The following is a 14,852-nucleotide window of genomic DNA, read 5'->3' on the forward strand; positions in this document are numbered from 1 at the left end:
CAAAAAAGAAAAAAGTGACAACAAAGGATAAACCAAAGGGAAAAAAGACAAAAGAAATGAATTCTTACAAGCATTAAAAATAAAAACCAAAAACAAACAAACTCTCCCCCCCAAAACCCTCTTATTTCCATATCTTGAAGATCATTTCTCTTAGCCTCCTCTTATATGGTCATATGTATATAGCTACTGAGCTATTGTGATCCTTGGCTAGGACTATCCTAGACATACGTATACTAGTTATTGCAAATGAGGGAAATCGTGGAGTCTATGTTTCTTTGGATCTGGCTTGCTTTTCTTTTCTTTTTTTTTTTTGCCAGTCCTGGGCTTGAGCTCAGGGCCTGAGCACTGTCCTTGGACTTTCTCAAGGCTAGCGCTCTACCACTTGAGCCTCAGCACCACTTCCGGCTTTTTTCTACGTATGTGGTACCAAGGAATCGAACCCGGGTCTTCATGCATGCTAGGCAAGCACTTTAACCACTAGGCCAAACTCCCGGCCTGGCTTGCTTTTCTTAATATGATTTTTTTCTAATTTTTCCATATGAATGGGGCAATGTTATTCTTTTTGATGAAAGCTAAAATTCCTTTGTGCATATATACCACATCTTCTTGAGACATCTGTGTTGGTTCTATATTTTAGCTATGGTTAATAATGCTGCAGTGAACATAGATGTGCTGATAGCGTTAGTGTGGCCTTGTTCGTGGTTGTGTGGGTAAATACCCAGCAGTAGAATTGCTGGATCACAAGGGAGTTCTAGTGACTTATTGTATATTATCAAAAAAACTGGACAAATTTCAGTTCAGTCAATGTCCATGCGTCTTCCAGCCATAGACAGGTATGCATGTTAAATTCCCTGTCACCCTCAGTTTATACCCCGGGCACCAAGAACTCTGTCATAGGGTGTGAGTTCACCTGCCACTTCCGTCACCTACAGATCAGATCAGTTCCTCAACTCACTGTTCTCTAGGACACAGGATTTTCTTGTTTTACTAGTTTGCAAAATGATGGTTCTTAATTATGAGGAAAATTATCCATGGATATCCCACAATACACAGCATTGTTGTTTCTCTTAAATATCCTTTATCTCAGAGATGAACAGAAGGTAAGATGGAAAATGATCATTAATAACTGATGTTAAGCATCTCTGTTGAAATAACTGTTTAAAGACAGAACGTCAATTTTGTGCATTGATTTCAGTGTTTTTATCTCATTTGTGTTCTGGGACTAGCACAGTGCTTGGCACTCAATGCATTGCCTGGTTATCTGGTAATTACTTTTACTACTGCTTCTACTACTTCGATGAGTAGAAGCTATAGTAATCTTTTAGCACAATCAGAGGTTCCTCTAGCTATGTGAGTCAATCTTTTTATGTATTTTTTTACTATTATCTGCTCTTTTGACGTTTTTGTCATTTAATTCTAGAAATACTAAACTGCATACTATTATTTTACATACAAATTCGCTCACTCCTCTCTTCCATCTCCTTTCTCTCTTTCCCTAATAACAAGATACAAGGTAGCATATAACCAGCCTATATCTTCTGATGTTTACATTTAGATATAGCCTTGTGACTATTTCTCCCCAGTTTCTTGTGAGAAATGGTGCTTCTGTAGATAAAGCTTCCTAGAGAATGGGATTCTACAGGCACTTTTTCTTTTTTTAAAAAAAATGTGATTTCTATTGTGAACAATGTTTATTAATGATAATTTTTGTTATCTTCAAGTAGCTGTAAAAAGGTTTCAATTCAGCATGAGTTGAATTGAATTGGCCAGTTTATGAGTAGAATGCATCTTGGTCAATATCACCCCTTTTATCATCCTCTCCTATCCCTCTGACCCATCATTCAATCTGTTTGCTCTTCTAGATAGCCCATTGTATTGCAACTCAGCTTCCACAATCCAGAAAACACTCAAAGGAATAGAAAAAGCGCATATCTCTGTATTGAGGACAGCACCTTTTGGGCTAGGAACATATATGTAATTAGAGTATTTGACCTGTTCCAATTTGAAGTCCACAATTTTTCCAGTGTTCTTGCCAAGCAGGCTTAGGTGCTTCAGTTACTTCCTTAGATCACCAGGTGGCGCCCAAATCTCAAGCCTGTTTGGCTCACAGATTGCCCCCCCCCTCCTTTCTTGACCCCCCTCTTTCCCTTCCCAGGGCCTTTCTGGTGAACACAATTTAGAAATGTCTTTTTAATTTGTATACCTATTTAACCCTGGTCCATCTATCCTAGTTCTTATGTGATTCTCCCCCTCCCTTTTTTTTTTTTTCTTTTTCGGTGCTAGCAAGTTTCAATTATTCATCCAGTCATTCTTTCAATTAACTTCTAATGAATGCCTTCATTTTCAGAGTACCCATAAAGAGTGGTTAAATAAAGTCTCTGCTCTGAGGAAGCCTATTGGTGGCCAGCGGGAGAGGTAAGGAATGCTAAGTAAACAATGAGACCCCATTTACAAAGCAGTTCATACACTTGAAAAGTGAATGTTAGGTTAGAATGGTACAAGGAGGAAGTGCCTGTCATGTTTATGTTAATATTAGGGGATGATTAATTAGCCAATATCCTGCTTGATTTATTTTCTATCTTCCAACCCAATAAGGTCAGAACACTTTTGATATCTCTATTTGGGCTGGAGCAGACCAGGGCCAGAAAGAAGAGGCCCCAGATGGGGGCTAGCCCTACCTCTTCCGTGTAACAGCCTTTAGACATTGAGCCGACCAGTCCACTAATGAGGTCTAAATTGTGTCATTAGGCAGGTAGTCTGGCTTTCATTATTACCAATTCTTTCGATGTGGCATTGCTAATCTTTCCAATTAACCAAGGGAAATGCCTGCCAACAAATCAGGTAGCTGGACTGATGAAAACCTGGTAGGTTCTGCAGTAGTTGGTTTTAAGCTCAATAATTGGTTCAGAAAAACGGTTGAGAGAAATGAATAATAAACCTAAAGAAAATGTCTGCGCATGGACTGTCTAAAAATGGGTGTAAGTGGTGTTGAGTTGGTTTGTTTTGAGCAGATACACAAAATAAAATATTTGTGGAGGTTTAACAAAGTATTTTGCTTGCTGTGCATTTGCATCTTTTCTCCGAATATATTGACATTGTGTTATATAAGGCCATATAGTATGAAGCTAATTGAAAGGACCTCTAGGATATTGAAACAAAAGCCATATAATGAATGATTGTTGTCATTAATGTACTATGTTATCTCTCATCTCTTTTGCTGTCCCTTGGTTATCTCATATTGTTACAGCATCTCATTCTGTTATCTGATATATTGGATATATTTGTATTTTGTTATTTGAAATTGGATAGAGAAGGGGGAAAACCAAGATGGGGGATGGGAGGAGGATAATGGGGACCAAGATTGTGAAAGGATATCAATGTATGTGAATTAATGCACCTTCTATCTGGCAAATATCATGTAACCCTTTTATTAATTACAATAAAAAAGAATGTCACCCCTATACATACATGCAAACATTTATGTTATATCATCTGTAATGTGAAGAGCATTAAATGAGCAATTCCAGTTTCAAACTCATTAATTTACTAACATATTTTATTTTATTTTTATTTTTTTTTGCCAGCCCTGGGCTTGAGCTCAGGGCCTGAGCACTGTCCTTGGACTTTCTCAAGGCTAGCACTCTACCACTTGAGCCTCAGCACCACTCCCGGCTTTTTGCTATGCATGTAGTACCGAGGAATCGAACCCGGGTCTTCGTGCATGCTAGGCAAGCACTCTACCACCAGGCCAAACTCCAGCCTTACTAACATATTTTACATTAATTTAAAATTTATTTTATTAGAAACTGATAGATAATTGCTGGGTACCAATGACTTATGCCTATAGACCTAACCTTTAAGGAGGCTAATATCTGAGGATCAAAGTTAGAAGCTAGTCAGGGGAAGGAAAGTCTATGAACCCCTTATCTCTATTTAACATAGAAACTGGAAGTAGAGGCTGTGGTTCAAGTAGAGCATCAGCTTTGAGTGAAAAAGCTAAAGTACAGCACATATTCATACACACAAGCACACACCCCAAGCACATGAGGAGAGAGAGAGAAAAAAAAAGAAACAGAGAAAGAGATAGGCAGGAGTCTATTCATGCAATCATCTCTCAGTTGTTTCTGGTGCAAATCAAAATTAACCCTTTCTTTTCTACTACTCAAATTCCTCTTTTTTTTTCCAGAGCCATCCCAAATCAACAGAAACCATTGCAGTTAATGCAAGAAAAAAATGTAAGCATGGCTTTTGACATGTTCACTTGTGATCAGGTTGTACAGTTGCCTAATGGTAATGACCTATGGAATAATTCTTATTTCGTGGTTTTAATCTCAATAAGCCCAATGCAAATAACAGAAATAAAGTTTTGGCAACAGATTATGTTAAACAACAACTTCTCTTACTATGAAATAAACCTATCTTGAATTGCTCCAACATTTTTGCATGGGGAAGATCATACTGACAATTTTTGAAAATAATTTTGGCATTTGTTCTAAGTTTACTATATACTTTATAAATACAAATATAAAATACAAATTTTGAAATGTAGACCCTATTGTGTATACAAGTTGACATACTTGTTGGTCATACTTATAAAATTAATTTTCTAGAAATTTTTATTCAGGTGCGGTGGCTCATGCCTGTAATCCTAGCTACTCAGGAGGCTGAAATCTGAGGATCAAAGTTCAAAGCCAGCCTCGGCATAAAATGACCTGAGACTCTTATCTCCACTTAACCTCTAGAAAAACGGAAGTGGGGCTTGGCTCAAGGGTAGTGTGGTAGCCTTAAGCTGAAGAGCCCAGGGACAGTGCTCAGGCCAATTTCAAGCCCCATGACCCACAAAAAAAAAAAAAGAAAGAAAGGAAAAAAAGAAAGAAAGAAAGAAAGAAAGAGGAAGGAAGGAGGAAATTTCAGAGTAAGATTTACAGTAGCAACTTAGACTCAATGAGGTATTTATTGGCAGAACCAACTAAAGAGATTACTTACCACCATAAATATCCTCCTGGTCTTGTTTACTTGTCTGTGTGAAGATTTTATCTATTCTGTTGAATGTGTTTATGCTGAGAGTTAAAGTTGACTGAGAGATGATGGGACAATTTCAACATGAAGCTTGAAATCACACCAAGAAGTCTTATGAGAATTCCTTCATATATATATATATATAATATATATATTTCATATATAACTATAATTTCTTTATATAATTTATATGTAATATAAATATATTATGTATGGTATATACATAATAATATATTTATATTGTATTATATAAAAATATATATAATTGCATCTTGATAATGTTTTAGGAAGCTGAGATGAATAATTATTCTAGGAAAATGCATCTCACAAATAAAAGTACTAATTGAACTGCAATGCTGGACTTCAAAATAACAGACATGATTGAATGCATATCATTAGAGTGGCCTTCCTGCCTAAATGTAATGCTTTTAAGTGTTTCATCCCTCTCTGAGTATTGACTTTGGTTAATATATTCTGTGGATTTACACTTGATGTATTCAGGAAAGGAGAAAATAATTAACCACCACTTAGGTTACTGTCAGGAATGATGAAGTAACAGCAATCCTCTAGGCTTTCATGGACTGCTTGCCTCACGACATTTTAAACCTTTAGGATCTCATTAGTAATACATCCAGAACAGTGTCTTTGAGAATAGCCCCTTATTTCCACTCTGCAAAAGGATGATCTTATTTTCATGTAAATGTAACTTAAAAGCAAATTCCCACAAAGGATATGATTTGATTGATACCTACCATCTGAACATGTCGGTGATGAGAGTGATGGAACTCTGTGAGCTGAGTGGCAGACACTATCCACTAATATTAGAACACCAATGGATGCAAAGAGGAGAGAGAAGAAAGACCTCGTTTTTCTTTTGCAGAAGGTGAACTGACTAGAATATGCTATCTACTAAGGAGGTTCATTTACCTAATAGATATCTCACACCAACCCCATGAAGTCACAACTATGATTATTCAAATTAGACCTCCAGGCTACTGGCTGAATATGTTCCTCAAAGTTCATGTGTCTGGGATACATAATTTCTCATAAAACAGTGTCGACAGATAGGACCTGTAAAAATCATGGGTCAGAAGAGCAATGTCTTCAAGGATGGATTAATGAAGGACTGGGTAGGTTTCTGGAGGAATGGGTGCCAGGTATAATGTGTATGACTCATCTCATATCTTCTCCTTTTCTCCATCTATTCTCTGGCTTGTTCTGTTTCTTTCTATCTTTGTTTCTCTGTGTCTCTCTATGTCTCCTTTTCCTTTTCTCCCTCTCCCTCATGATTCTGACCTTGAACTTCCCAACTTTTAGAACTGTAATAAACACACCTGTAGCCTTTATGTTTTGTGGCAGAACAAAACAGAAGAAAATAGAACTTGGAACTGAGGAGTAGGGCACTTGTTAAAATAAATATCTAAAGATCTAGACATAGCTTTGGAATTGGGTAATGAATGAAAACTTGGAGAATTTGAAGGATAAGATTATTTTATAAAGCCCAGCTTGTTATAAATAGAGTTTTATGGTCGAGTCTCTTTAAAGCTAAGTAGATAAGAGCTATAAGGCAGAGCTGTGTCTCATTAGGAAGTAGTGGTTTGATGGAGAGCACAGTGCTTATAGAAATATAAAAGCCACTCTGTGAGGTAGAAATGAGGACTGAGCTGCAAAGAACTTGGGGAAGTTGTGTCTGTGCCTTAGGACTTTGTGGAAGACAGAATTTATGTATAGTAAACTAAAAATGCATACCAAAAGAAACCTAGCTACTAGTATGCTTTAAAGGGTTGCAGGGTTTCTTATGAACGCCTATAGGAGACAAATGAATTAAAGACAGAATATATAATTTTAGGGAAAGCAAATTTGAAACATTTGAAAATTCTCAAGAATCTAAAGAATAATAATTCCTTAAAGATCACAAAGTGTATGGTAAATTGCTCACTACAGATACTGCTGTGAAACAAAGGTTCAATTTATCAATGCAATTTGAGAACTTTCCTAAAGGTATTTCTTTTGCTGTTGGTGGTGGTGGTTGTTGGGCTTGAACTCTGGGCCTGGGTGCTATCTCTGAGCTCTTCAGCTCAAGATAGCATTTTTCCACTTGAGATATAGCACCACTTCTGATTTTTTTTGGTTGTTAATTGAAGATAAAAGTTTTACAATAGAACAAAACTTAGATACATAAGACCATATATTATGATACTAAATGAAAGGACCTCTAGGATATAGAAACAAAAGCCATATAATGAATGATTGTTGTCCTTAATGTACTATGTTATCTCTCATCTCTTTTGCTGTCCCTTGGTTATCCCATATTGTTACAGTATTTCACCTTGTCATTTGATATATTGGATATATTTGTATTTGGTTATTGGAAATTGGATAGGGAACTGGGGAAAACAAGATGATGGGTGAGGATGGGGGAGGGAAATGGGGACTAAGACATGAAAAAGGGTATCAATGTATGTGAAGTAATACACCTTCTATCTTGTGAATATAATGAAACCCTTCTATTAATTACAATAAAAATATATGAAAAAAAGTCTCATCGACTTTTAGTGCCCAGACTGGCTTTGAACTGTGATCCTGAGATCTCAGCATCCTGAGTAACTAGGATTACAGGCATGAGCCACCAGCTCCCGGCTAGCACAAGGCATTTCAGAACTTCTAGATATAGCAAATGTGAGGCAAGAGGATTGTGAGGAATAGAGAGATGACTGTGGATCTTCAGTACTCACTGTCCTACTCTGCTTTTGGTATTTTGGCAGAGTACCACACGTCTACCCCAGCCACACTTCAAGGGCTCCAAGTGCATACTGACATGCCGCTCTGGAATCCTGGAGTAGTAAACAATAATGGTTTCCATGGAACATAGCTATGTGTATGTATCTGTACATGCGTGCATAATAATATGCATATGTGCATATACATTATATGTATATGTAAGTGTATATATGTGTATTCGTGCACAGATATATGTGTATGTGCATATATGCACATGCATGCATATATGTATATATGTATATATGTATATATATTATATGTATGTTCTATATGTGTATGTGCATATATATCAATGATAGGGATCAGCCCAGAGTCTTTCTCATGCTATCCAGGTGTTCTATAAATGGGCTACCTTCTCAGTTCTCCATAGTGCTAATTCTGCAGAAGTAGAAAATACAGGAATTATGTGGTTATGGGTGCTTCCATCTAGATCTCTAAGGATGTTGCAGACAACCTGAGAGCTGAGACATAGATTTGTCATGGAGCACAGCCACTCTAGTGGGCCCTGGGTGAGACAACAGGGAGTAGAGTAGAACCATGGGAACAAGGCCATTGCAAGGGGTAAGGCATCTTAAAGCATTGATAGAACTGTGAAAGAAGAGCTAGCTAGCTAGAGATGTGATAGAAAAACTATATGAGACCTCAGAACTGAACAGTGGCAGAACGGTAACTAATAGGATTCCACCCTAAGAGTCTGGAATCTTCTTTGGGACCACTTACTGTTCTGTTTTTGTCCCTTATGTAATAGTACCTGTGTCATCTTGTATTTTGGAAGCATGTGAGTTGTAGATTCCATTTGTTTATAGTGGAAAAGAAAATATCATTGGAATCAATTATGACTTCAGTCTTACCAGTATGTGATTCAAATGAGTCTCTGGACTTTTGAATTTCAGGTTGACACTCAACGCAGCTAATACTTTATAGCTGTGGGATGTTAAGAATGCTTACTATATGGGCAAAAGATAGAGAGGCTAAGGCTATCTGTGCATCTGATTGAGATGGAATCACACAAAATTCTATGCTGAGGTTGTTCTAGAGTCTTGATTCCCAACTTTTTGCCTCCATAGTAGCTAGAATTACAGGTTTGGGCTACTATACTCAGCTGATAAAATTTTAATGATAAAAACAAGCAGGAGCTTTTTATTTGATGGACCACAAGAAACAAGAATCAAAGGGAAAGAATAAAGGAAAGATAGAACAGGGAAAGTGTGAAGCATAGAATACCTTGAGGTTCAAATTGAGTAAGAGTATTTACCCATGCAACTCAACATAAGCGTTTTATATTTTCTTATCCATGTCCCATTTTAAAAGTATATAAAAATCTTGATAGCATTTGGTACTTACTGTTCTTAAGGAGATACTCTGAAATTCAAGTTTCAACTCAGACACAAAGCAGTCCATAAGTATTTTGCATGTATTGCCTAGCTAAGGTTTTTTTGAGTCCTTTTCTACTCATGACATGATTTCACATCATTCCTTTTTTGTATAATTAGAATGAGATTCACCCTGGGACTCATATAGTTACTACCTTCAGCTATTAATTAAGAAGTCATTCGAGTGAGAATGGGGGACGAGGATGCTAAAACATTTTTCATTTTATAAAGCCCAGTAGAGTGACCTGGAGAACACATAAGGACCTACTTTGAATGTGTTGTGCAAGAAAATTACATAAAATATAATGACAGTTTGGGTTTTCAATTTAGACAATTGCCATACGCGTTCAGAAAACGATTTGGGGTGTGACGATAGCATCTCCAATTGCATTTTTCAGATGGCTTGAAGATCAAAGCAATTTACCACAAACATGCCATCCATTTGCTTGAATACATACTGCTTAAGAGCAGAACACATAACTGTGCTCACTGCCTCAACCACGACTTGTCTCTAGGCCTTTCAATTTACTCATATATTGGAAACACTATTAACATAACAAAGAGATGAGAAAATGAACAGTTTTGCTGTTTTTCATTCAGTTCAGGGAATAACAAAGTGTTTTCTAGAGACAAATTGTAAATATTTGGGGCACAAGCTCTTGATTCTACGGTAGCACAGAGGCATCCTTACACAGGATGTGAATGAATAGATGTGCTAGATAAATACAGGTGGAAGGAAGATGGGACCTCTCGGTCATTTACCAAGGATGAAATTAGATCACCAGCCCACTTTTGGGAATAATAAATTCTATAGAAATTGGAATTTTGGAGAATTATTTTTAATTTTTGCCAGTCCTGGGACTTGAACTCATGGCCTGGGCACTGTCCTTGGACACTTTTTGCTCAAGGACAGTACTTTGCCACTTCAGCCACAGCATCACTTCTGGCTTTTTCTGAGTATGTGGGACCAAGGAATTGAACCCGTGGCTTTGTGCATGTTAGGTGAGCACTCTACCACTAGGCTACGCTCCTGACCCTTTTGGAGAGTTTCAGGCATTCTTCTATTCATTTTATGAGAAAAGCAAGGCCTGGAATCGCTATTGGATCCAAAGTGGATTTTCCTAGAGCAGTGCAGCTACTGAGTCACTGAAAAACAAAGGAGATTCTGATTTCTAGGACTACTCTTCCTGTGTGAATGCAGTGATCACAGGGAAAAAAATAGTGCTTTCCTGAGATGGTAGATCGCCCTTCTGATGATGAGCTGGCAGCACTGCATTTTTGTGCATGTCAATATATGCAAAAACATGGTAATTTAAATGAGATCTTTGGCAGGCATTATGGATCTGCCATTTAGTTGCTACTGAGAGGAAGTTATCCCCAACGACCACAAAGTCGAATCATAAAATTGCTCCAAAGCCTAACAATTTTCTTAATTCTTGTAGTCTGCCTGCTCATTTATCCTGTTCCCTGAGCTGGGTCACCTCTGTGGTTGTCCCTTCATACTTTTTTTCTTTTTTTTTTTTTTTGCGAAGATCATATGTCTTTCATGCTCTGACTCATCCTTTTCATTTGAGCACACAGTCAGCGACTGCTCTCTTGAGCTTGTGGCCCATGGTGCAAAGCTGAGACTGGAGTCCTTTCAAGCTGACACTTTTCATCTTTTGTGGCAGACTAAAATCCAGTGATTTTTTAACATGGAGATGAGCTTTGGAGATTAAAGCAGGTAGTTAACTTTGGAACTAGACTTTTACAGAGTAGGAGACTAAAAGTAGGAACAATTTTCCCTGCAATCTGTTTTGTTTTGTTTTGTTTTTACAAGTAGGCACCTTGAAAATAGTAAAGTATGAACTCAAGGTGTGTTACATTTAATGTGAACATGAAGAATATGAATTTGTACAATATTGAGGAGTAGTACTTATTATGAAAGAACTGTAACTTTCATAAAGATCACAGTGGTAATAAAAAATAAGAATTAATTGAAAGAGGTGAGGTAGGGTCAAGGGGAAATGGATTGATGAATGAAGAATGAGGGGATAATACAGACAAGAATTAAGGTTATTCTATGAAAATTAAGAAGAGAGAGGGAAGGTGTCAGGATTGGAGAGATGGGTGAGAGCATAGAAAGGGGTCACATGATCAAGATGCATTGTATTCCTAAACTACTACATTAAATGGAAACTCCTTTGTACAACTTCTTAAAGATAAGATTTCCTATTAATAAAAAAGAAATATAGAGGACTTATTACATGTCATACATAGGCCTAAATGCTTTCACATGTATTAAATAATCTATATTATATCTAGGACCCCTCACCTGGTTGCCATATACACAGAATCAGTTCAAAATCCTTCAATTTCAGATTATTATTGCCCCACATTCATTTTTAGTACTTCTATTATTCTATTTCATAGACCATATGCCCTAGACATTTAGTGGTACTTGCTATTTTTTAAAGCTTTTTATTATCTCCTTTGGGCCAGACACTGCTTAGATCCTGGGAATATAAAAAAAATAGAATTCCATTTTTACTTGTGAGGACATGTCAGGAGAAAAAACTTTCAGCTCGTTCTAGACCTCTAAATACAACCAGAAGAATGAAGATTCAGAAAGCCTGTTAAATTGAAATAACTCACTCTGTAATCAATTTACTGAGCATTTTGATCCATCCTCTCATTCAAATCTTCAGTTCTCAGTTAACAAATGGGCAAGCAAGGCTAAGTAGACACTTCTCGGAAGAAGTAAAAATGGCCAATAGATACATGAAGAAATATCAACTCTAATTGTAAGAGAAATCCAAATCGAAACAATACCGAGGATTCATCTCACCCCAGTTGGCATAGCCATCAAAAAAATACAAACAATCCCAGATATGATGCAGATGTGCAAGAAACGAGCCCTAACACCATGTCAGGTTGGATGTGAACTGGCACAGCTACTACAGAAAGCAATTTGAGCAATTTGGAGATTCTACATGTATTATTTTCGTAAGAGGCTATTCTTACACAATTCTGAAACTGCATAATCCTTCTAACATGTTTTTATCTGCCAAACAGATAGCAGGTATGGTTAGGACTAGCTTTTTTTTTTGCCAGTCTTGGGCCTTGAACTGAGGTACTGGGCACTGTTCTTGGACAATTGTTGCTCAAGACTAGTGCTCTGCCACTAGAGCCACAGCACCACTTCTGGCTTTTTCTGAATATGTGGTACCGAGGAATCAAAATCATGGCTTTGTGCATACTAGGCAAGCCTTCAACCACTAGGCTATGCTCTTGGCCCCAGGATTAGTTTTTGAAGTGGACCCTCAGTTCTGTTTAAGCACAGGCTGCCTGAGGAGGCAGCGCTGGTAGGCAACACTGTTTTAATGTGATTGTCTTCTATTCTCTCAACTGTGATAAGACTAAGTTAATATGTAGCTACACACACCATAGTATTTTATTACTTCAATAACCCAGTTCTTTGGGTAGGAATTTTGATGGGCATATGCTTCTATTAGTAAAGAATAGTTGGACTTTGAGACATTTATGTAGCCTTATAAACCTTATGGTTGGTGGCACTTGAAGCTGTCTTAGACTTCTAAGATTCTTCTGTAGGCATCCTCAAAATGTACTTATTATCAAGTCATGTATTCTAAATAGAGTGGTTCTTAGTCTTTGGAATTTGAAGGCATTGCAACATTGTTAGAAAGTTACATGAAGGATTGAAATCTCATGCAATAGATTTCTCAAAGAATTAACAGAGCCAGATTCTGGTCTCTCATGGTTGTTTGGTAATCCTATCTACTCAGAAGTCTGAGATCTGAGGATTGTGGTTCAAAACCAGCCAGGAAGGAATGGTGATGAAACATTAATCTCCAATTAATTTTCAAACTAGAAGTGGAGATGTGGCTTAAAATAGTGCTAGCCTTGAACACAAAAGCTCAGAGACAGCACACTTAACCCCACAAAAGAATCCAAACAAATTAAAAAAACAAACAACAGAACCCAAACCAATTTAAATTATCATCAGATAATTTAACAAAATGAGTATCGGAAAGCTGAAATAAGTTGGACTAGAGGTTGTAGAAGGGGTGTAGATGAGTGAAAAAAAAGGAGCAGGAAAGAATACACACTGTGCATACACATTAGGAAATGGCAAAGGTGAAATAAGTTCGGGGAAGGGGTGCACGGAATGCGTGAGAATGATGGACGAAGCAGTGGATGGCCATGTTGAATCACAAGCATCTTGTACAATCTTTGGAAATTCAGGTAACAAAAGCTGATATTTCATGGTCAAGTATTTTAATAAGCTTGGTGGAGATTTTTTATTCATAGTCACTTCCTTTTAAAAAAATATTTTTATTAGCCTTAGTTATACAAAGAAGCTGCCATTCAATAAAGCAGTTTAAGAATACAATGCATCTGGGCTGGGAGTTTGGCCTAGTGGTTAAAGTGCTTGCCTAGCATGCATGAAGACCAGGGTTCGATTCCTCTGTACCACATACATAGAAAAAAGCTGGAAGTGGTGCTGAGGCTCAAGTGGTAGAGCTCTAGCCTTGAGAAAGTCCAAGGACAGTGCTCAGGCCCTGAGCTCAAGCCCAGAACTGGCTAGAAAAAAAAAAAAGAATACAATGCATCGTAATCAGTTATGCCCCTTTCCGCATTCTCACCCATCCCTCCCCTCCCCACCTTGTCCCTCACTATTCTTAATTTTGTATGATATGAATTGACCTTTTTGTCACTTAACAAAGCAATTGAGCTTGATCCACGTCACCGCCTTCAACAGTTTCCTCCCCCGTCAGCTCACCCCTTCCCTTATTTGTCTTAATTTTGAATTCTTGGCTGCATGCCTCTCCCTTTCCCACCTTCATTCATCTGTCTTTTTCCCCTTGATCTTACACTTCCTTGGATGTACCCATTTCCTGGAGGTTTGAGCTTTGGCAGTTTTCCTAAAGAGTTATACTATGTGAGCTCTCCATAGGGTCTAATATATTTCAGCAAATTTATTTATAACCATTTGCATAACACACAGCTTTTTTTACTTATAAAGTTATAGGCATGTTCTAATAATAAACGTTTGGTGTTGCTTGTGCAACATACATCTCATGTATAGTTCATGAGAGATGTCTTTTGCCTGGACCTGGAAGGACAATTAGATGATCCTATCATTGGTCAAAAGGATTAGTTTCAGGCTTAGCTGTATGATGCAACAACATCCAGTAAGATGTTATACAACTGCCAGAAAGAATAACTTTTTCTTTCCAACAGTAAGATGTGAAAGAGGAATGACAGATGCTGGAATCTGGGGCCACCATAGCAAATTGGAGAACAAGACCTTTAAAAAAACAAAACAGTTAAGAGATGAAGAGAAACTGAGTGCTGAAAACATCAGTTAACTTCACGGTGAAGTCACAACTACACCTCCATTAATGAGTCAGTAGATTTTCTTTTTAGCTGAAATAATTTTTAATTAGTTTTTACCTTAGGGGTACAAAATGATAGACTAAGATGACTTTAGAAATACAAAGTTTCCATCTTTATGTCATTATTTCAATATAGAAATGGAAAGTTACCATCTTTTCCTAACCCCTATCATTTAAATTTAATTAGAACATTTTCACATCTTAAATTTTCATGTAGAGATAACAAAAGAAAATCCTATAAAATAGAAATCAGTTAACTTTTTTAAACCATTGCACTTAA

The 14,852-nt window shown here is 37.2% G+C and overlaps 1 protein-coding gene across 3 annotated transcripts in view; it reads left to right on the forward strand.

The window, feature by feature from the left end:
• The window catches only part of LOC150061399 (uncharacterized), a 342,050-nt gene extending 327,473 nt beyond the window's left edge, over positions 1-14,577 (forward strand). For 2 of the 3 annotated variants that reach the window (XR_016535821.1, XM_090333681.1), the window contains exons 2-4: positions 2,348-2,415; positions 4,187-4,290; positions 14,418-14,577. Coding sequence is in view for 1 of the 3 variants with exons in the window: in XM_090333681.1 (XP_090189807.1) it covers positions 2,348-2,415; positions 4,187-4,290; positions 14,418-14,545 (300 nt within the window). In the remaining 2 variants the exon portion in view is untranslated. The remainder of the gene's footprint in view (positions 1-2,347; positions 2,416-4,186; positions 4,291-14,417) is intronic. The other variant, XR_016535820.1, reaches the window with a different exon arrangement.
• The last annotated feature ends 275 nt before the right edge of the window (positions 14,578-14,852 follow it).

The sequence above is a fragment of the Megascapheus bottae genome, chromosome 6 (genome assembly GCF_031878675.1).
Source record: "Megascapheus bottae isolate mThoBot1 chromosome 6, mThoBot2.hap1, whole genome shotgun sequence".
Taxonomy (NCBI): Eukaryota; Metazoa; Chordata; class Mammalia; order Rodentia; family Geomyidae; genus Megascapheus; species Megascapheus bottae.